This window comes from Acomys minous (genome assembly GCF_964271855.1).
Source record: "Acomys minous genome assembly, chromosome: 1".
Lineage (NCBI taxonomy): Eukaryota > Metazoa > Chordata > Mammalia > Rodentia > Muridae > Acomys > Acomys minous.
In genome coordinates this window covers 61,139,580-61,161,651 of record NC_140483.1, presented here as the reverse complement: position 1 = coordinate 61,161,651, position 22,072 = coordinate 61,139,580, and the positions used below count along the sequence as shown (strand labels likewise).

The window sequence follows — 22,072 nt, the reverse complement described above, 5'->3', positions numbered from 1 at the left end:
TGGCCCATTGTGGCTCACCCTGCTCCATCTGGCCTTCAGATATCCATCTCAGCCCCTGACAAGATCTGCAGACACCTAGGACACCTAGCTGGCCAATCTGTAAAGATGTTTCTAGAAGGGAAAATAGTCCTGAATGTGAGTGGCACTGTTCTGGGGTGGAAGCCCTGGACTGGGTGAAAGGGAGAAAGCAGGCTGAGTACAGGTGTCCCTCTCTGCTTCCTGACTGCAGATGCCATGTGACCAGCAACATCCCATGATGTCAGCTGTGAACCTAAACCCTTTCCTTCTGTAAGCTGATTTTTTCAAAGATTTATTTATTATGTATACAGTATGATCAGATCACATAATAGATGGTTGTGAGCCACCCTGTGGTTGCTGGGAATTGAACTCAGGACCTCTGAGGAGCAGTCAGTGCTCTTAACCACTGAGCCATCTCTCTAGCCCCCCTATAAGCTGCTTTTGTCAGCTATTTTATCACAGCAACAAGACAAGTAACAAGACAGTCCCCACCCAAACTGATCGAACTGAATTTGGGGGTGGAGGCACCTGGATCCCTTCAGCACGCGTGCAAGCACACACACTGGTCTGCACAGGGTGTATGCCTGTGCGGTTGTCTCCCCAGCGCCGGGCGGAAGGTAGGAACCCAGCAGTGATGCAGGAAGCCGAACTCCGAGGCTCCGAACCCCTCACCTGATATGCTGCAGAAGCCCCACTCCAGATGAAGCCTTTGGGGAACTCTCCGTACAGGAACTCGTCCTCCTTGGCTGGGGGCATGCCGTTGTTGGCGATGAGCTCTGTGTAGTACCTGGCTGAGGCTCTTGCCGTCCGAGGTCTGTTCACGTCAGCAAAGTCAACATGATACAACCCAAACTTGACGCTGTAGCCGTTCAGCCACTCGAAGCTGTCCATCAGCGACCAGGCAGAGTAGCCTCGAAGGTCCACGCCATCCAGCCTGTAGGCTGGGGACGGCCCACAGAAAGCAAGAACACAGAGCATTACACCAGTAGGCAGGAGCCTCAAGCAGCCCAGTCACATGCTGGCACTGCACTGCAGGCTATGCCCCTAAACCATGTCACCTCATCCCTCTTACTTTCTGCTAAGCTCAATGACCTTTGTAAACCCAATCTTTTGTCAAGGTAAAGGGATGTATCTCAAATGCAAGAGCCTCAGCCCTTCTTAGATATTAAACCCACAATGTGAATATATCAACGTCATTTTTTGGTTTTTTTTGAGACAGGGTTTCTCTGTGTAGCTCTGGCTGTCCTGGAACTCATTCTGTAGACCAGGCTGGCCTTGAACACATAAAGATCCACTTGCCTCTGCCTCCCAAGTGCTGGGATTAAAGGCATGAGACACTGTGCCTGTCCATTTGAAAAAAAATTTTTTGGTCTTTATTTTGTTTTTGTTTTTTCAAGACAGGGTTTCTCTGTGTATGTAGCCTTGGTTGTCCTGGACTCACTTTGTAGACCAAACTGGCCTTGAACTCACAGAGATCTGCCTGCCTTTGCCTCCCTGAGTGCTGGGATTACAGGTGTGCGCCACAGTGCCTGGCCATTTAAAATTATTTGAGACAGGATCTCATGTAGCCAAGGCTGGCCATGAACTCACTGTATAGTCAAAGCTAACTTTTCTTTCCTGTTCCTACTATCCCTACCTCACCAGTGGTGGGATTGGAAACTAGGGCTTTGCAGTCCAAGCAAAGAATTTACCAACTGAGCCACATCCCTGGCTCTTTAAATCTCTCTCTCTCTCTCTCTCTCTCTCTCTCTCTCTCTCTCTCTCTCCCTCTCTCTCTCTCTGTGTGTGTGTGTGTGTGTGTGTGTGTGTGTGTAGGCCAGAAGACAGCCTCGGGTGTCATTTCTTGGATGTCACCCACTTTCTTTTTTCAGAGCCTCTTAGTTGGCCTGGAGCTCACGGAGTGAGCTAGGCTGCCTGGCTAATGAGCCCCACGAATCCACCCTCTCTGCTTCCCGGGCACAGAGGTTACAAATGTATTCTCTGTCTGGCCTTTTTCTGTAAACTGAACTCTGGTCCCCGTGCTTGCCCCATGCCTAAAAAAGAGACTTTCAAAGCACCTGCCAAAGCATCGAGACACATGCTGTACAGAGATCTGGGAGACCGGGAGGGTGAGTGAGACAAACGGAACCCTCAAGTACCTTTCAGAGCCTCGTTGATATAGGTTTTGTGGTAGAATAGCCTTTGGGTGTCGTCCAGTGTGGGGCTTTCCAGGCCCTGTCCATTCTCGGTGACGTAAATGGGAATGTTGCCATATTCTTCCTTGATCCAGTTCAGTAGCCTCCGCATCCCCCAGGGCACATGTGGGTGCACTGCCGTGATGGATGATGAAGAGTCTATTTCACTGACCTTTAGCTCCTGGTCGTCATCATAGTTGGGTGGGTTCAGCCTAGGAGTCCTATGTTGCGCAAATACGGAAGTGTAGATGTTGATGCAGAAGACATCAGCAGTACCCCTGATGTAAGCTTTCTCCTCCTCTGTGAAGCTGGGCAGGCGGGAGCTGGCCAGGTGCTGCAGTTCACTCCTGTTCCCCACATTCCATTTCATGACCTCAGGATAGTCCCCGTTTCTAAAAATGGGGTGGGCAAACCAGCCCAAGTAAAACTGCAGCATCCGGTCGGCGGCTTCCACGTCTCTTTGGAGCCCTGGGTCCTTGGGCTCCACCCAGTGAGTGTTGAGGCTCAGTGAGATGACCCCGCTCTGCTTCTGTCTGTATTTCTCATCGTAAGTGTGGTAGGCTGTAGCATGAGCCTTAATAAGTGCATGGCTAACCTTGTAAGGTAGCGAGCCCGGCTCCTTCAAGTTTGGGGGGTACAGCCCTGAGCTATAGCCTAACACCGCCTGACTCCAGGGCTCATTAAAGGTCATCCAGAACTTGACTCTGTCGCCAAAGGTCTTAAAACAGAAGTCAGCATAGCTGTTGAACAAATCAATCAAAGAAGGGTTCTCCCAGCCTCCAATATCCTGCAGGGCCTGGGGCAGGTCCCAGTGAAACAGTGTCACCATGGGGACAATGTTGCTGTCCACCAAGCCGTCAATCAGCCTGTTATAATATTCAACACCCTTACTGTTGATAGAACTGTTTCTTCCTGTAGGAAAAATCCGAGACCAGGAGATGGAAAACCGGTAGGATTTGACCTTCAAAGCCCGAAGGATGTTTAGGTCGGCATCCAGTCGGTGATAGCTGTCACACGCTATGTCCCCAGTGGTGTTGTCTTTCACGTTGTTCCCTGGGGTGTGGGTGTAGTTGTCCCAGATGCTGGGGCCTTTGCCATCAGCATCCCAACCTCCTTCGATTTGATAGGCTGAAGAGGATACACCCCACAGGAAGTCATCCCGGAAGGTGCTGTGATAGAACAAGTCTCTTTCAAACTTGGGCTGCTTGGAGAACTTCTCCCACACTACTTTGGCCTTGGAGGGCACCTCAGATGGGAAGTTGAAGGTGGCTCTGGCTCTGGAGGTGAAGTCTGCTTTCACAGGCTGTGGGGTTCGTTTCACTGTCTCGGCAAGGAAGCCATTCTTCTCAATGATGCTGGTGAAGGAGTAGGCAGATGTTCTGGGAGTTCTTGGCCTGCTGCTGTCGTTGAAGTTGACACGATACAGGCCAAACCTCCGGCTGTAACCTGCGGGCCCTTCAAAGCCATCAATGAAGGAACGAGCAATGTATGAACGGACATCCACCAAATCCTCCTTGACAGCTATAAAGAGGAAGCAAAAGTCAGATGTATGTATGTGTGTGTGTGTGTGTGTGTGTGTGTGTGTGTGTGTGTGTGTGTGTGTAAACCAGAAGACAACCTAGCTGTTGTTCTCAGGATGCCATCCCCCTTGGCCTTGGCTTTCCTTTCTCTTTTTATTTAATTTAAAAAAAATTTTTTTAAATGTATATGGGTGTTTTGCCTGCATGTGTGTCTGTGTACCACATTCATGCAGGGCCTACAGAGGTCAGAAGAAGACATCAGGTCACCTGGGACCAGAGTTCCAGATGGTTATGAGCTGCCATGAGGGTGCTAGGAAATGAACTCAGGCTGAGCCAGTGATCTTAGCCACTGAGCCATTTCTCCAGTTGCCCCCTACTCCATCACCTTTAAAACAAAAAACCAAAAAAACCCCCAAGGTCTCATGTGGCTCTGGCTGGCTTCAAACTCTATGTAGCCGAGGAGAGACTTGAACTCCTGATCCTGTTGTCTCCACCTCCTGAGTACTGTCCCAGGTATACATTACCCAGCTGATGCAGAGCTCGGGGTGGAACTCAGTCCTGCCGGCACGCTGGTGGGGCATCTATCAACTGAGCTATCTCCTCTGACTTTACTTTGGAGACAGACTCTCACTAAGCATTCTGGGATGACCTTGTCCTCTCAATCCTCCCGTCTCTAATTCCAAGTGCTAGGGATGAAGGCAATGTGTCACCATGGCTTTTGACAAGTGTCCGTAAGGGGAAGGATCACATGAGGAGGCATAGACTGCATGAGGCCAACCTCACCTCTTTCTGTGTATCATCTGTGGCTGGAGAAGATATAGAAGACAGTGCGAGGCCATTAACCCTGTCTTCTCAGACTGCCCCTTCCTGAACAGAGCGGTGATAACTTTCAGTTCCTGTCCTGGCTCACTCTGTGGGTGACAGGCATCACGAGCTGATTCTAGTTGGGTGACCTATGTGCTGGAAACCACTTGCCATCCCTTCCCACTTGGATAAGAAAGGTCCTTGGGTCAGACTGAGCCCGTGTGCATGGCTCCACTGGAGGACAGGGAAGTGCAATGCAGGTTGGATAGCCAGCTAAGGGACATGTAGCTCAAAAGGGTTGGTGCACTGAGGGGCGTCAGTGGGTTGGGGTCCTAGTCTAAGTGTCAGTCCAGTTTGTATCTCGCTATGGACTGAGAGGCAATTACTCAGTGCTGTGCTGCTGTACTGCTCAGCACCTCTACTGCCTTTCACAGTTCCTGCTCTATAACGGGCTCTCAATAAATATAGATTAACTAAGTACATTAGACTATTTGACTGGAGACACTGGTGAGATGGCTCAGTGAGTAAAAGGCTCTTGTGGACTGCAGTCTCTGGTCTCTCATTAAACAGAACTCTTGAGACTTGGCAGAAGAACCGGCCCCCTTGGGAGCAGCAGTGGAGAAGCAAGCAGCCCTCTTACCCTTGAGCACCTCGTTGATGTACAGGTTGAAGTAGTTCACTCTCACCGGGTCGTCAAGGAGATCCGCTCCTTCCCCTACAGGCATGCCGTTCCCGGCCAAGAAGATTGGAACTCTTCCTTTTGTGTATTCCATGGAAGCAAACCTAAGCAACCTCCTTATGCCCCAGGGTACCACCCGGATCCAGGGAGATGCGGTCTGGGGCCATGTGGGGTCTACGTGCTGGGAGAAGCCTCCGACGTTATCATAGCTAGGGGTGCAGGTCTGCTGCCCGGCCTTGCTGATGAGGCGGGATGTGTAATGAGACAGGCCCAGGAAGTCTGCAGAGCCTTTCAGGAGCCGCTTCTCGGCTTCCGTGAACTCTGGGAGCTGGGCCAGAGGACGACCACAGTGCTGTTTTACTTGCTGGATCTGGGCCCGGAGGGCGGTGGGGTAGTCCCCATCTACGAAGATGGGGTGTGCGAACCAGCCTAGCATGAAGTGCAGGAAGCGCTCAGCGGCAGCAAGGTCCTGCGGACTCTCCCCATCCAGGGGCTCTGCCCAGTCTGAGTTGAGTACAATGCCCACCCGTCCCTGCTGCTGTTGGCGATGGTGACGGTCATAGTGATGCCAAGTTCTGGCATGCGCCCTGAGGATCAAGTGAGCCACCTTGTGAGGAAGAAAAGAGGAAAATGATGTCAGTGTCAAGTTATTGCTGGAGTCACAGAGGCAGCAATGGGGCTGGGACTTGGCTGCACTAATAGACTGTTTTACAGTCACAAACCCCTGGGCTCCGTTTCCTGCACAACATCAAGAAGCATGGTGGTGCAAACCTGCAGTCTCAGAGCTCACGAGGTGGAGGCAGGAGGATCAGAGGGTCATCCTTGTCTACATAGCAAGTTCAAGGGCAGCCTGGACTACATAAGGTCCTCTTCAAACAAAGGAAGGAGCTATCATAGCTGCCGCGCAGAAAGGAGTAGCTCTAATGACAGAGTGTTGAATAAATCAGGATCGCTTAACTAAGGCCAGTTGTGAAAATGCCACAAAAGCAAATTTAGAAAACCCCAGTACTGGATAGAAACACTAGCACTACTGGGCGTAGTGGCGCACACCTTTAATCCCAGCGCTCTGGAGGCCAAAGTGGGCGGATCGCTGTGAGGTCGAGGCCAGCCAGGGCTACAAAGTGAGTCCAGGACAGCCAAGACTACACAGAGAAATCCTGTCTCGAAAAACCAACCAACCAACCAACCAAAAAAGAGCCACTAGCGGGCACACTCCATTTGTGCCCCCACCCCCTATGCTCTCCCGCTCCTGGAGGACAACACAAGAGCGCTGCCAACAGACAGGAACACAAGCCACTCTGGAAATCGGAGCAGGTTATGAAGCTGATCTCAGACTTCTTGGGAAACTATCTAAGGTGTTTTTTTTCAAGCCCCAGTTTGCGATTTCTTGTCACAGCAGCCATTTAAAAAAAAAGTATTAAGCCATGAAGTAATACACAGAGTAGACGTGAAAGGGGAGGCATGGGGCTGAGGGTGTAGAGCACTCTCTAGCTGCCCTTGAGGTCCGGGACCACAAAGAAAATGGGGACATTGCACCCACAGGACCACAAAGAAAAAGAAGAGGGAAGAAAAAAAATGTTGTGACAATATTGCCAGCTTGACAGAATGTTGACCCAGGAGGCAGACGACCCTGGGCCTGTCTGTCAGGCCGTTTCTGAGAAGGTTCTAGATTGGGTTAACTGAGGGGGGGACACCCACTCTAGAGGTGGGTCCCTGTATGGGATGGGGGGGGGGGTCTCTGGACTGAATAAAAGAACTGAGTACCAGCATTCACCTCTCTCTCTGTTTCCTGTTTCCTGACTGTGACACAGTGCAACCAGCTAACTCATGCTCCTGGGCTGTGCCTTTCCTGTCTTGTCCTAAACCAAAAGAAACACTTCCTCCTTCAAGTGCTTTCCACAGGTGTTTTGTCATAGCAACAAGAAAAGGTGCTACAACTGATATGAAGGAGAAGCGAAGACTTCCGCAGCCTTGTCTCTGCAAAATATCTCAGAAGAGCTTATGGAGGCCAGGTGTGGTGGCTTTGTCTGACACCTGAGCACTTTAGGTTGAGGCAGAAGGATTTCTGTGAACTGAAGACTGCACTGTGAGTTTCAGTTTAGTTTGAGCTACAAACTGAGACCTGTCTCAAAAAGCCAAAGCAGATAGATAGATAGATAGATATAGATAGATAGATAGATAGATAGATAGATAGATAGATAGATAGATGATAGATATGAGCTTAAAGGCTGTGGCTAAAGTCAAGTTATATAAGGGCTTGCCTCCAATGCACAAAGCCCAGGGTTCCCCCCTACCCCCTCTCCTGCAGCACTGCATAAAACTGGGTGTGGTGGCACATGCCTGTAGGCAAGATCTCTACAACTGAGGACTCTCCTCCAAGCCTGGGACTTGCCTTCAGAGTCAGGGGGCTAAGGGCGTGGCTTAGTCGGTAGAGTGCTTGCCTATTATAAAAGAAACCCTTGGTCTAATCCTCATCACTGTTCACAAAGCAGGTGTGCTAGCAGACGTCTCAGGTTCCAGTTCTCCAGAATACAAGAAAAAGTTCACAAGTTCAAGGTCACCCTCAGCTATATAGTAAGTTCAGTATCAGCCTGGCTGTGTGAGACAATAACAAAACGTATTTACTCTCTCCTCTCTCTGGTCTCCTTCCAAGGACAGGAAGGAGACATCCAAATGTGTCAGGAGTTGCAGGACGGGAGAAAGAAGTACCTTAAAAGAAGCCACTCCTGGGTCAGAAACGGCTGGTGGGTGCTGCCCAGTGCCATAGCCTGCATAACTTATCACCCACGGCTCGTGGAAGGTCACCCACAGCTTCACACGGTCCCCAAAAGTGGAGAAGCAGAAGGCTGCGTAGCCCAGGAAGGCATCCACCACACTCTCGTTCTGCCATCCGCCTTGATCTTGCAGGGCCTGAGGCAGGTCCCAATGGAACAGCGTAGCCATGGGCTGAATGTGCGAGTCCAGTAGGCTGTCTATCAGTTTGTTATAGTAGGCGACACCTTGGAGGTTGGGGCTGCTGGTCTGCCCAGTGGGGAAGAGCCGGGACCAGGAGATGGAGAATTTGTACACCTGAGCCCTGAGGCCTCGGAGCAGGGCGACATCAGAAACTGGTTTGTGGTAACTGTCACTGGCCACTTTGGCTGTCGCTTGGTTCTTGTCAGCATGCAGGTTACTATAGTGGTCCCAGATGCTGGGCCCTCTGCCACCTTCGGCCCAGCCTCCTTCCACGTTAAAGGCTCCTGTGGAAACGCCCCAGAGGAATCCTTCTGGAAACACATCTTGCAGGAAGGCATCCCTTTCCTCCCTAGACTGGTTAGCAAAGGCTGTCCAGACTCTCTGGTAGGCTGATAGAGGGGATGAGGGCACAATGGCTGTCTCACGGTGCTGCTCAGTCTGAAGGGCCAGGCTGTCAGTGAGAGAACAAGATGGGCTGTGGGATGGAAGTGACATAAAGGGAGAATTAGTGACTGGGTTGCAAATGCCCCATAGAGTAAGGTATGGTGACTCATGTCCCTGACCTCAGCACTCAGCAGGCAGACACAGGCATCTCTGTGAGTTCCAGGCCAGCTATGGTCACATGGTAAAACCTTGTCTAAGGACAGAAAAAAAGAGGAGGAGGAGAAAAGAGAAAGAAAGAGAGAAAGAGGGAGAGAGAGAAAAAACAGGAGGAGGGTCCAGAGGAGCAGCAGGAGGAGAAGGATGAGCAGCAGGAGGAGCAGCACGAGGAGGAAGAGAGGAGGAGGAGCAGGAGATCTCTGTGAGTTCGAGGCCAGCCTAGTCTACAAAGTGAGTCCAGGACAGGCAGGCTTACACAGAGAAATGAAACCAAACAATGCCCCCCCCAAAAAAAACAAAAAACAAAAACAAAAAACCCAAAGAAACAAAATCAAGAGACAAAGACAATAGTCCCCCATGATTGTCCAGGTAAAGAAAACAGGAGCCATCATACCAAATAGTTATAGTTAACTAATGTGCAGGCGGACATTACCTCGCCTCAGAACTGGATGAACAGCTCAGGAATGCATTGATGTCAAACCCAACAGTCTTTACTTGGTCCTTATTTATGGCTGTAAGAAAAGAAGTCAAGTTGACTGCGTGGCATGCGGAGCTCAAGCACAGACATGCAGCTAGTACTGTGCCTAGCTCTAAAACCAACTCAGACCACAAGCTGTGGTTCCCAGCCCTTCTAAAAATACCGCAGATGTATTTGACCTACTTAGGACTAGGATGTTAGTCCTCACATTTCAGGGTGAATACCAACCTCCCAAAGACTTCAGAAGACAGCTGGACCTGGCCTAGAGTCTTGGACCCAGGAGGCCTCAGGCCAGTTTGGAGTAAGCATCTATTCTTCCCCCTTTCTGGTCTTTAAAGTTAGGGTTTTATGTGGTCTAGGCTGGCCTCGAACTCACTGTGCAATGAAGGATAACCTTGACTTTTTAACCTTTCTGCCTCCACCTCCCAAGGACTCAATATTGCAGGCCTGAACCACCACATAAACAGGGTATGTTTAGAGTCGGGAATAGAACCCAGGGTTTATGCTTGCTAGACACTCTACCAACCATGTTACCTCCCAGCCTGGAATTATAAATATACATAACAGTCAATATTTTAACAATTGTATTGCTGTTTTTTGAGTCAGGGTTTCTCTGTGTAGCCCTGGCTGTCCTGGAACTCATTTTGTTTTTTTGTTTGTTTGGTTGGTTTTTGGTTTTTCGAGACAAGAGTCTCTCTGTGTAGCCTTGGCTGTCCTGGACTCACTTTGTAGACCAGGCTGGCCTCGAACTCACAGCAATCCGCCTGCCTCTGCCTCCCAAGTGCTGGGATTAAAGGCGTGCACCACCACCGCCCGGCCACTGGAACTCATTTTGAAGACCAGGTTGCCCTTGAACTCACAGAGCTCCATCTGCCTCTGCCTCCCAAGTGCCTGATTTAAAGGCATGTGTCATCACTGCCGGGATAATACAAAATAAATAAATAAAAGAGAAGGCTGGGGAGTTCGTTGGTAAAGCACTTTTCTGGTAAGCACCTGCTGCTAAGTCCAACCTCCAGAGCCACATGAAGAAGCTGGGCTTGTGGTTGGAGAGATGACTCAGAGGTTAGGGAGCTATTGTTCTTCTAGAAGGCCTGAGTTCAGATCCTACACCCACTGCAGGTGGCTCACAATTGCTCGTGACTCCATTTTCAAAGGATCCAATGCCTTCTGTCCTCCTCATGCACTCTACCAATCAGACAGACAGACAGACAGACACACACACACACACACACACACACACTCATACATATGCACATACACCATAAAGACTATCTCTGAGTTCAAGGTCTTCCTGGAACTACATAGTGAGTTCTAGAACAGCATGCCCTACACACAGAGGTTTTTCCGCATCTTAGGTGCCACCGGGGTCACACATAACAGGGGATCACAGGCTGTCTCCATGCTGACAGCTCCCATCTGAGGCCTGGAGGTTTTCATGTCCATGTTTGGGCATCCTTGATATCTGTACAGACCACTCAGTGTCTTGGGACTCTGGGGGTTCCTTGCCACAAGAGGCAGGGGACCTTAGCCTCATTCAGTAGGCTCTCAGTCCAGCCATTGTCCCAGGCCCCTCCCTCAGGGGAACCCCAGATTTCAGTTTTGCTACCCAACAAGCCAGTGTCATTCAACACCTGTCACATGTTGGTCCACTCACCTTCCAGGAGGCTGAAGAGCAGCGAGGAGGGGCTCTTCCCTGTAGATGGGCAGTCCTGAAGTTTTAGAGTATAGATGAAAACTTTCATTTCGGGCTCAATGGTCTAGAAAAGATAATAAGCAACACGTGTGCCTTTAGTAATGGGAACAGGTGAGATGCTCTCTGCTCACCTCCTGGAAATGACCTCTAGCCATCCTACGTATTGAGGACAGTGACTTGAATCTGAGGTAAAAAGACACTAGTCAATGACCAACGGCCAGTAACCCTTCCCAAATGAAGTGATACCCACACCAGTTCATGTCAGATGGGGCACCTCATAAGCCAGCAGCAACATTTTAGAGTCAAGAGCAAGGCTGTCTTGCTTGTGTCAGGAGTCTGAGCTATCCAAGAAGGCACTGCTACCATGTTCACGAGCATCTATGGTTTGCTTTAAAAATAAAAATCCTAGTTTGTGGGGTTGAGAATGTACTTTGGTTAGGGGGAGTGTTTGTTCAGCATGTGTGAAACCCTGGGTTCCATGCCCAAGGTGACACACACCGGGTGTGGTGGTGCAGGCCTATAATCCCAGCACTCAAGACATGGAGGCAGAAAGATTAGAAGTTCAAAGTCAGCTACACGAGGCCAGTCTGGGCTACATGAAAACCTGTGTCCTTGGAAAGGAGAAGAGATGAGAACGAGTTAACAAGATGGCTACGGCAGAACAAGCTGGCCACAGCTGAACAAGATCGCCATGGCTTCAAAGGAGTTCCTACACTTTCCTTTCTACTTCGGGTTTACTTTCACACTTTCCATAATAAAAAGTCAAAGAAGGGATGGCTAAGAGCAACGACTTCACCACCCTGAGGGCTGGAGTTCAAATTCGGCACCCATGTAACAAGTCAGGCCTCCTACAAATGCCTGTCACTCAAGCTCCAAGGGATGTGACGCTGTCTTTCAGCTTCTGTGCACAAACACATAGATAAGTTGGGTTTTTTTGTTGCTGTTTGCTTGGTTGGTTGTTCCCCCTCCCCACCCCCAAGACAGGGTTCTGTAAGCTTCACCTTTCCCAAACTACTTTATTTGGGGTTCTTTAATGCTTACACCTCCCTTCCCCACCCACCTACCTGAGATAGGAGAGAAAAGAGGTTAATGGGAACAGGAGAAGTCGACCAGTTCCTGGGAGTGATTCCCCTGGCGTAGTTGGCAGGATTTCAGCAAACCAGCAAATTCAACCAAAGTTGCTGCTGGAACCTGGAACAGCAGCCGGAACCTGGAGCCCTTAAGCGTTCTCTGGCGTGGTTTTCTTTAGGAGCCCGTGAGCACTTCTCAAAGTGAAGCAGTGAACAGCCAAACAATGCCAAGACCAAAAAGCCCAGCCTCCTGTTTTGGCCTCATTTATATATCGTCTCTCAGAGTCCGTACTAAGATGTGTTTCAGCTGGCAAAAACCAAGCCCCACACGTGATGGTTCATCTTCTAGTGGATAAACATCACCTGTTCTCTCACAAGTCCGTTCCCCACCCCACACTTGGGATCAAAACAAAAACATGTGTATATCCACTACAGGGTTTCTCTGTGTAGCCTTGGCTGTTCTGGGCTCACTTTGTAGAGCAGGCTGGCCTCGAACTCACAGAGATCCTCCTGCCTCTGCCTCCCAAGTGCTGGGATTAAAGGTGTGTGCCATGACCACCCAGCTAAATTATTTTAAAAAGACAAAGGTACTGTCACTTTTGAGATCTCAGATATGATTGTCTTCTCTCTATTCTTTTTGGGTTTTTGTTTGTTTTTTGAGACGGGGTTCCTTTGTGTAAGAGTCCTGGCTGCCCTGAAACTCTCTTTGTAGACCATGCTAGCCTCAAACTTATAGCAATTGCCTGCCTCTGTCTCTGGAGCGCTGGGATTAAAAGCATGCGCCACCACACCCAGCTTTCTGTTTCTTTAAGTCTGTCATTTAATTATAACATTCCTCCCTTTCTTTTTCTCCCCCCACCAAACCTTCTAATATACCTCTCCCTGCTCTTCTGCAAACTCATGGCCTCTTTTTCTGCCAATTGTTATTACTTGCACTTATGTATTTGTATGTGTGTTTATATACATATATTCCTAAATATAACCTGTGAAGTCCATACAACGTTATTTGTATGTATGTTTTCAGGGCTGACCACTTGGCATTAGACAACTAGTTGGTGAGCTCTTCCGGGGAGGATCAGCTCTTCAGGGAGGACCACCTCTCCCACTCCCAGCATTCCTCAGCTGCCTGTAGTTCTTTGTGTAGAGTTGAGGCTTCGGGGCTTCTTTCTACCCAGTTTTGCCCATTCATTGGTGTCATCCTTGCTCAGCTTCCATTTCAACAGTCATGTTGGCGAGACTTTATGGGTATAGCTTTCCATACAGTCCTGGATTGGTAGCTTCTCTACACAGCCGCCGTGGCGATCTCTCTTCCCCACCCCTGCCCTCGAGCCGACTGTTTAGTTGAGAATGACTGTGAACTCCTGACCTCCTGACCCTCCCTCCCGAGGGCTGGGATTACAAGCGTGCGTTAGTACACCTGGTTTATGTTGTGTTACAGATGGAGCCCCCAGCAAGCCCATCTCCCAAGCCGAGGCTCAGCAGGTCTGATTCAGCAAGTTGAAGGGCTAGCCGTGCATTAGCTGAAGTGCCATATTTCTTGCTTTTTTGGGGGGTAGTGGTGGTGGTGGGGTTTCGAGACAGGGTTTCTCTGTATAGCCTTGGCTGTCCTGGACTCACTTTGTAGACCAGGCTGGCCTCAAACTCACAGCGATCCACCTGCTTCTGTCTCCCGAGTGCTGGGATGAAAGGCGTGCGCCACCACGCCCAGCCCTAAATGCCACATTTCTAATATGAGCCAAACCTTTGCCGCTCGACATCAAGATGGAAAAGCGCTCACGTTACCTGCACGTCACTCAGCTTCTGTGGTAGAGTCATCACACTTTGGCATTCGTAAGACAAATCAAGAGAGAGGAAATCGATCGAGTCCTAGAAATAAGGAAATCCAGACTTTAGGAACAAGGTCCTGCTCAGTAGTGTGCTGTAACTCAGCCCAATCTTGGGATTCCCCAAGAGAAAGCTGGTATGTGTGTGCATGTGACCACATCACCTAGTGCCCCAGCACGGGTATAAGTGTGTGCTTACATAATTAGTGTAAAAACAGGTATGCTGGGTATGGGGTGCTAACAAATGGAGGTACACTAAGGGAGGGAATCAGAGTCTGGAGTTCCCCCAAGCAGCACACTCCCCTTGACCTCTGTGATATTTGAGAACCCTCTGGGCTGGGGTTTGGTTTTAATTTCAGGGTGCCATAGTTTGAAGTCCAGCCAGTCAATCCTGGTTTGACCAGTTCTTCTGGCAGAAAACACAAGCTACTCTTGTCCTTGAGATGGCTCAGAGGATATAGGTGCCTGCATCAAATCTGATGAACTGAGTTCAAAGCCCAGATCCCTGACACTCCTCAAAATTACCCTCAGACCCCCATATAAGTACCATAGCATGTGCATGCTACACACAGACAAACAGACAGACAGATACATAAAATAAAAATGTGATGAAATTTTTAAAAAGGAAAGAAGGCTGGAGTGGTGGTGGTGCGCACCTCTAATCTCAGCACTCAGGAGGCAGAGGAAGGTTGATCTCTGAGTTCAAGGCCAGCCTGGTCTACAGAGTGAATTCCAGGAAAGCCAGAGCTACCCAGGGAAACCCTGTCTCAAAAAATAAAAAGAAGGCGCTAGAGAGATGGCTCAGCAGGTAAGTGTACTGACTGCTCTTCCAAAGGCCCCAGGTTCAAATCCCAGCACCCACATGGCAGCTCACAACTGCCTGTAACTCCAAGATCTGACATTCTCACACAGACATACATGCAGGCAAAATGCCAATGCACATAAAATAAAAAAATAAGTTAAAATTTTTAAAATTAAAAAAAAGGAAGGGCTCATTCAGTCTGAGCCTTAGCGCCCACCCGAAATCCAACAGTGTGTTATTTTGTTTTGTTTTGTTTTTGTTAGTGTTTGTTTTCTGTCAGTGGATAGCCTGGAATTCATTATGTAGGCCAGGCTGGCCTTGAAGTCATAAAGATCTTCCTGTCTCTGCCTCCCAAGTGGTGAGACTGAGAGCACATGTTACCACGCTCTCCCAAGAGTACACCTTCAACCCCAATGCTGGGACATGGAGATAGGTGGGTCCTGGGGTGACTGGCCAGCCAGTCTAGCAGAATCAGTGAGTTCCTGTTTCAGAAAGATAAAGACCCTGTCTCAAAAAGGGGAGGGTGTGGGAAGTGACAAAGGAAGAAACCCAGTGTTGACCTCTGGCCTCCACAAGCACCCAGAGGCTCACTCACACATGTGCAGGTTAGTGCATCTGCATACATGTTATACACACACACACACACACACACACACACACACACACACACACACAAAGAGAAAAAAGAGGTCAAAATAGAAAAAAAAGGACTCTGTCTGGGCTCTGGCTTGCATACACTTGAAGAATGTTAAATCAGAATCTAGACAGAAGAACAAGGCAGTGAAACACAGTTACACACTCACACTCTCACACACACTCATATACACTTACACACACACACTCACACACACACACACACACACACACACACACCTGCCTGGCCACTCAGTTTCTCCCCTTGCTGGGACTCACGAGTTCATCACTGTTCTTTCCCTCCCACAGAGCAGCGCTTTCACAGGCAGGTGCCAGCTGGGAACCAAGTGTACTGTGGGCCTGACACCTCACCCACCACTGGCTCTCAATGTTCTCCACAGACTCCACAGGCTGGCTCCATGATGGAAAATGTCACTTATGTCCCCTAATTCATTCTCGATCCTTGTTTCTGTTGTCAGCTGTGTACAAGACACAGACATTGTCTTCCTGGAGGGAGCCGCTCACCAGGTTCGTGGGGTAGGGAGAGTCACAGCTAATAGTAGTTTACGACTTGGATACACGGTTTGAGAAGGAAGGTGAAAAGTATAATGGGCACATGAAGAAAAGACAGAGAATTACAGGGCTGCAAGAAAAGCGAGAACAAGCACTGGTGACACTGAGTGTTCATGGATTAGAGTCACCTGGGAACTTGGGACACTTCCAGTCCCAGGTCAGTTAGAAGCCAAGGACTTATGCATGCTACGCAAGCACTCAGTCACCTCTTTAAACTGCACGCTTGGGCTGGACAGGGTGGTGCACGCCTTTAATCCCAGCACTAGGAGGCAGAGCCAAGTGGATTGCTGTGAGTTTGAGGCCAGCCTGGTCTACAGAGTGAGTCCACGACAGCCAACCCTACATAAAGAAACTCTGCCTCAGAAAAACAAAACAAAACAAAACACAAATAAACCACATACTCAGCCCTACTAAGTACCATTGTAAAAAGCATAGCTCACTTCAGCAGTGAAGAACTTTGACCTGTTTTGGCTGCAAGGCAGTGTGGGACATTTCCTGTAGTGTGTACTCTGGTGTCTGCACTGTCATGAGCCACACATGTCAGCCACCAGATGTCACATTTGCCAGCTCAGGAACTTGAAGCCATCCGTGATAAGGTTTTGGATAAACAAGTCTCTTGCTGACCTAAATACCATCTAAATTAATTTACAAAGAGTGATAATTGCTATCAAGAGACCAAAGGGTTGATCATAAAAATGCTTGTCCCACAACAGCCTTCGAACTGGAACCTTGCCCATACTAGTGGCACAGAGATTTTTTTTTCCCCACAAGACAGGATTTCCCTGTGTAACAGTCCTAGCTGTCTTGGACTTGCTCAAACTCACAGCGATCTACCTGCCTCTGCCTCCTTGAGTGCTGGGATTAAAGGCGTGTGCCACCATGTCCAGCACAGCAGAATTTTGAGGTAATCCCGTAACAGTGCATGGGTTCCTTCTCAGAATCCCCACCCAGCCCAGTGCAAAGCCCCAGGGCCTTCCGATGGGGCCTGCACAGTGCATGCCTATCTCTCTGACTCTGAACTCAATTTCCTGATTTGCTCTGTGTGTATCTTATGCTGGCTCCCACGCTTTCACATGACACCTGCCTTCCACTGCTATCTGCCCCCTTCCTGCCTCTCTCAATTTTTCCAGCAAAATTCTCCCTACTGTTAACACCCACACAAGAGTGTCCTCCAACGGGAGGCTCTTACCAGGGCTGCTCTCTCAGCCTGAGGTGCTCTTTCACCACTGGGAACTGTTAGTTTAGACAGGTGGAGACCTTGGGTTGGGATGTGTTTCAGTTGGTAGACTATGGGCCTAGCATGCACAGATGCCTGGGTTCCACCCCTGGCACGGCACAAACTGGGTATGGTGGTTCATGCCTATAATCCCAGCAGCTGGGAGGGCCAGACAGGAAGAGCAGGAGTTCAAGATCATCTTCAGCTATGTAGTGATTTGTAGGCTAGCTTGAGATACATATGGCCCCTTCTCAAAAACAAAATGAATAAACAAACAGATGAATGAATAAGTAAGAGGGGGTTACTGGAGGAAATGGTGGGGGCACATATAATCTTAGCATTCAGAGGCTGAGACAGAGGATTGATCAAACTTCAGGCCGTCTTGGGCTACTTAGTGAGACCCTATCTTAAAACAAAACAAAATATAGTAAATCCAGGCATAGTGGTGCGTGCCTATAAACCCCAGGCCTCGGAAGATGGGAGCTAAGTGATCAAGAGTTCTGGCTCAAGATAGCCTTCTGCTATACACTGAGTTCTGAGATACATGGGATCATATATATATATATATATATATATATATATATATATATATATATATATATATATATATATATATCCCCCCACCCCATGCCCACCCCCCCAACCCCCCCACCCCACCCCCGTGCCAAGACAGGGTCTCTCTGTGTTAGCCTTGGCTGTCTTGGCTGTCCTGGACTCACTTTATACATCAGGCTGGCCTTGAACTCACAGCAATCCGCCTGCCTCTGCCTCCCAAGTGCTGGGATTAAAGGCATGCGCCACCACACCTGGCAGGATCCTATATTTTTTTAAAAATTAAAAAGAAAAAATTCAAAAAAACAAATAAAAATTTACTTTTAACAGTTAAAATCACAGGTTAGCCAGGCATGGTGGTGCACACTTTTAATCCCAGCACCTTGGGAAGCAGAGGCAGGTGGATCTCTGTGAGTTCAGGGCCACCTGGCCTATATAGTGAGCCTGAGAGAACAAGAGTTTAACCATCCTACCTTGAAGGCACCCCCATTCTGGCCTAAGTAGCACCCCTCCTGTGGTTACGTCAGAGCCTAGGCACCACCAGCACCCCTGCCCCGCTCACTCCCGTGACTAAGCTTCAATTCACACAAGTACTATTCCTGTATGTCCTGATACCACACCTGGCTGACCCCAACCTCAGCCCTTTGACTAACCCACCTCCCCATGCCTGGAAAAACCTATCTTGTGAGAGTTACTGTCTCACCTTCCCTGATGACAGCCCTGCCCAGGTTTCCTCAGAAACAAAACTGCCCCCACAGCCATTGAGCAGCCTCATGCTCTTCTCTTCCTACAGAGGCTTTATCTCAAAATAAATAAATAGGATCACAGTCTTCCCTAGGCATTACGGATGCTGTGCCTACCTTGGCCAGTGCAGCGGAAGATGGGTCTAGCAGAAGCTCCGGGATGTCTTCAGCCTTCAGGACCACAGATAGCTTTCCTCCTGGAACCAGACAGAAGAGTGAACAGTTGCTGTGGGAAGGAGGGAGGGAGGAAGGGAGGGAGGGAGGGAGGGAGGGAGGGGGAGGGAGGGAAGGAGGGCTCAGGTGTTTGAAGAGGTAACTACTGAGAGTTGCTCTAAGTCAACTGACAGACTTTAGAAGTGTGACCAAAAAATACTGTGTCTCTTTAAGAGACTATTTTGTTTTTGTTTGTTTGTTTGTTTTAAGATAACATCTTAATTTTTTGGTTTTCTTTTTTTTTTTTTGAGACAGGGTTTCTCTGTGTAGCCTTGGCTGTCCTAGACTCGCTTTGTAGACCAGGCTGGCCTAGAACTCAGAGAGATTCGTCTGCCTTTGCCTCCCAGAGTGCTGGGACTATGGGCATGCACCATCATAACCTGGCTTTTTTTTTCAAATAAAATATTTAATTTTATTTTATGTACAATGGTATGAGGATATCAGATCCCTTGGAACTGGAGTTACAGACAGTTTTGAGTTGACATGTGGGTGCTGGGAATCAAACCTGGGTCCTTTGGAAGAGCAGACAATGCTCATAACCACTGAGTCAGCTCTCCAGGCCTTGTTTTGATTTTTTGAGACTGGATTTCTCTGTGCATGTAACAGCCCTGGCTGTTGTGGATTCCCTTTTTGTAGACTAGGCTGGTCTTGAACTCACAGAGATCTACCTGCCTCTGCCTCCTTGAATGCTGGAACTTACAGGCATACACCACCAGGCCTGGCTGACTATTTTGGTTTTTATTTTGGATTTTCTTTTCTTTTTCTTTTCTTTCTTTTTGATAAGGTCTCATTGTGTGACTATGACTGTCCTGAAACTGACAGAGGTCTTCCTGCCTCTGCCTCTTCAGTGCTTGGACTAAACTGTTCTGTACAAATTAAGACTGATATTGAGATACCAGAAGGACTAACACTGGATTTCAGGTTACTGGGGCAAAGGTTAAGAAGTAGGCCTCCAGGAGATAATCTGGCCAGCTGCAAAGAAGAGCCCCACTAAAGATAGCGTTGCCTAGTGACTGACCCCTAAGGGTCCCACCTGAAATAGAGTTGATAAGAGACCCAGTTTTACGGCCACATTCCTCCCTGCCCACTGGAGACAGAGTTAATAAGAAACCAGACACTTCCCTGGATAAAGTAGTGAACAAAGAGAACAAAGAAAGCTAAGCCACAGGCAGCCTTGGTGCCTTTTTCTGTAGCCTGTCACTTTAGACATTAGACCTCTTTATGTTACTCAACCAATAGATGACGGCCAGGCTAGGACCCTCCTGCTTTCAGGCACTGGGAGGGATAGGAACCTATACATTTACCCTCAGCTCAGAGATCGAGGCTCTTTCTGGATACCACTGTGTTGGTGACCGGTCAGAGCCCAGCTCAAGTGGATTAAAGGTCCTCGTGTATATTGCATCAGTATTGAGTCCTGGTGGTCTTTTTTGGGGGGTTTCGCAATCTGGGTACAACAATATACAGAACACTTGGAAGAGTCAGAATAAAAAGAATTACCTTAAAGTGACTAAAGAACTTATCATCATCATCATCATCATCATCATCATCATCATCATCATCATCATCATTCCAGGCACTGAGCATGGAATTCCAGTGCCTAAGTGTCTAGTGTATGTGTGGATTCATAAAGACATAATTATACCTTGATAAACAGAAAGCAGGAATAAGATTTAGGTGAAAGGTACTGCATTGTAGGAAAAAATGAATTAGATCAACCTGTATACTTTAAAGATGTTTCAAAATTGATAAAGATCTGACCTGAATAAGAGAAGCTTCCATGTGAAAGGCAAGAGACGATGAAGGACAACAGCGCATAAAGCAGACACCCCTGCATGGAAACAGCTCAGCAAACAAGCTGAAGAACAGATCGGGGCTGGAGAGATGGCTCAGAGGTTAAGAGCACTGTCTCTTCTTCCAAAGATCCTGAGTTCGATTCCCAGCAACCACATGGAGGCTCACAACCATCTATAATGAGATCTGGTGCCCTCTTCTGGCCTGCAGGCAGAACACTGTATACATAATAAATAAGTAAATCTTATAGCCTGGCAGATTGGAAAACGTTGATGCTGAAATGGACTGTTGCTAAAGGGATATGATCAGGACTGCAGTTATGAAGGATCATTGCATCAATGGATCTTCATAAGGACATTTGAACTGTTAAGTTTATGGGGTTGATAATTGTTTCTATTGTAAAAGTTAAGCTGTGTACAATTTTTAGGTTAAACAGAAAGGAGAAGATGTAGAGTGATTTAAATCCAGCAACACGACTACTCTGGATGGAATACAGACATGCCCTTAGTACACGCCCTTAATCCCAAACAATGAACGTAGAGTTAGTTGGTAGAAGCACTCATGTTTGAAAGTAATGTCTGGTGGGGTGGTGGGGGGGCATGCCTTCAGAGGCAGGAGGATCTCTGTTAATTTGAGGGCAGCCTAATCTACAAAGTGAGTCCAGGACAGCCAAGGCTACACAGAGAAAGCCTTTCTCAAAAAACAATATATATATATATATATATTATTTATATATATAATGAGAGTAATGTCTAATTAAGAGGCAAAGTGGCAAATCAGAGAAAGATTTGACAAAATAGGATATGCCCAACTCTCATGAGAAGAGAGAAGAGGTGACTTCAAAGGGAGCATTGTGGACTGGAGAGATGGCTCAGTGGTTAAGAACTCAGGGCCTCTGTCTACTCTTCCAGAGATTCTGAGTTCAACTTCTGACAACCACATGGCTCACAACCATCTGATGCCTTCATGCATGCAGTTGTGCATGCAGATAGAACACTCATACACATAAGATAAATAAATAAATCTTAAAAAGATAAAAATAAGTAAAAGAGCATGAGAGAGAGAGCATGAGAGAGAGAGAGAGAGAGAGAGAGAGAGAGAGAGAGAGAGAGAGAGAGAGAGAGAGAGAGATTGATTTACTGGGACAGTTGTACAGAGACAGGATGCAGAGATAACAAGCTAGACCCAGGTGAAGACAAAACAAACAAGAGAACCAGAAGAGCCAGGTGTGGTGGCGCACACCTTTAATCCCAGCACTTGGGAGGGAGAGGCAGGAGGATCTTTGTGAGTTCCAGGCCAGCCTGGTCTACAAAGCAAGCCCAGTATGGGCAGAGCTACATAGAGAAACTCTTGTCTCAAAAAACGAACAAAACAAAACAAGAAGAGAAGGAGCCGGAAGAGTAGAACAGATTGTCAAAGTTAGTGTGAGGCCAAGGGGAGCAGTTCCCTCAGAGGCTGAGAGAGAAACCAGTTTGAACCAGTCAGCTTGGAGAGTACTTGAAGCTACAACAGACGAGTTGAACCAGCTAGCCAGAGTTCAGGAAAACTAGAAAGGGTGAGCTCATTCAGCAGTCAGTCTCAGAAGTTGAAAACATTGTAGGCTCTGATTAGATCGTAAGGTGGCTAGAGGCTTCCAGGATTAGGCCTAGGTTAACAGACGGAGGCAGTAGGCCTGCTACATGACAATTAAGTCTGGCAAATAAAAGTTCCTTTTACAGCATACCACGGAGCTGCA

The 22,072-nt window shown here is 48.2% G+C and overlaps 1 protein-coding gene across 1 annotated transcript in view; it reads right to left on the bottom strand.

The window, feature by feature from the left end:
• The window catches only part of LCT (lactase), a gene marked incomplete at its 5' end in the record, with an annotated part of 38,486 nt that overhangs the window by 13,000 nt on the left and 3,414 nt on the right, over positions 1-22,072 (bottom strand). The window contains 8 exons of the mRNA XM_084747804.1: positions 691-959; positions 2,157-3,713; positions 5,157-5,802; positions 7,905-8,625; positions 9,184-9,262; positions 10,883-10,985; positions 13,774-13,857; positions 18,451-18,530. Coding sequence (XP_084603930.1) covers positions 691-959; positions 2,157-3,713; positions 5,157-5,802; positions 7,905-8,625; positions 9,184-9,262; positions 10,883-10,985; positions 13,774-13,857; positions 18,451-18,530 — 3,539 coding nt within the window. The remainder of the gene's footprint in view (positions 1-690; positions 960-2,156; positions 3,714-5,156; positions 5,803-7,904; positions 8,626-9,183; positions 9,263-10,882; positions 10,986-13,773; positions 13,858-18,450; positions 18,531-22,072) is intronic.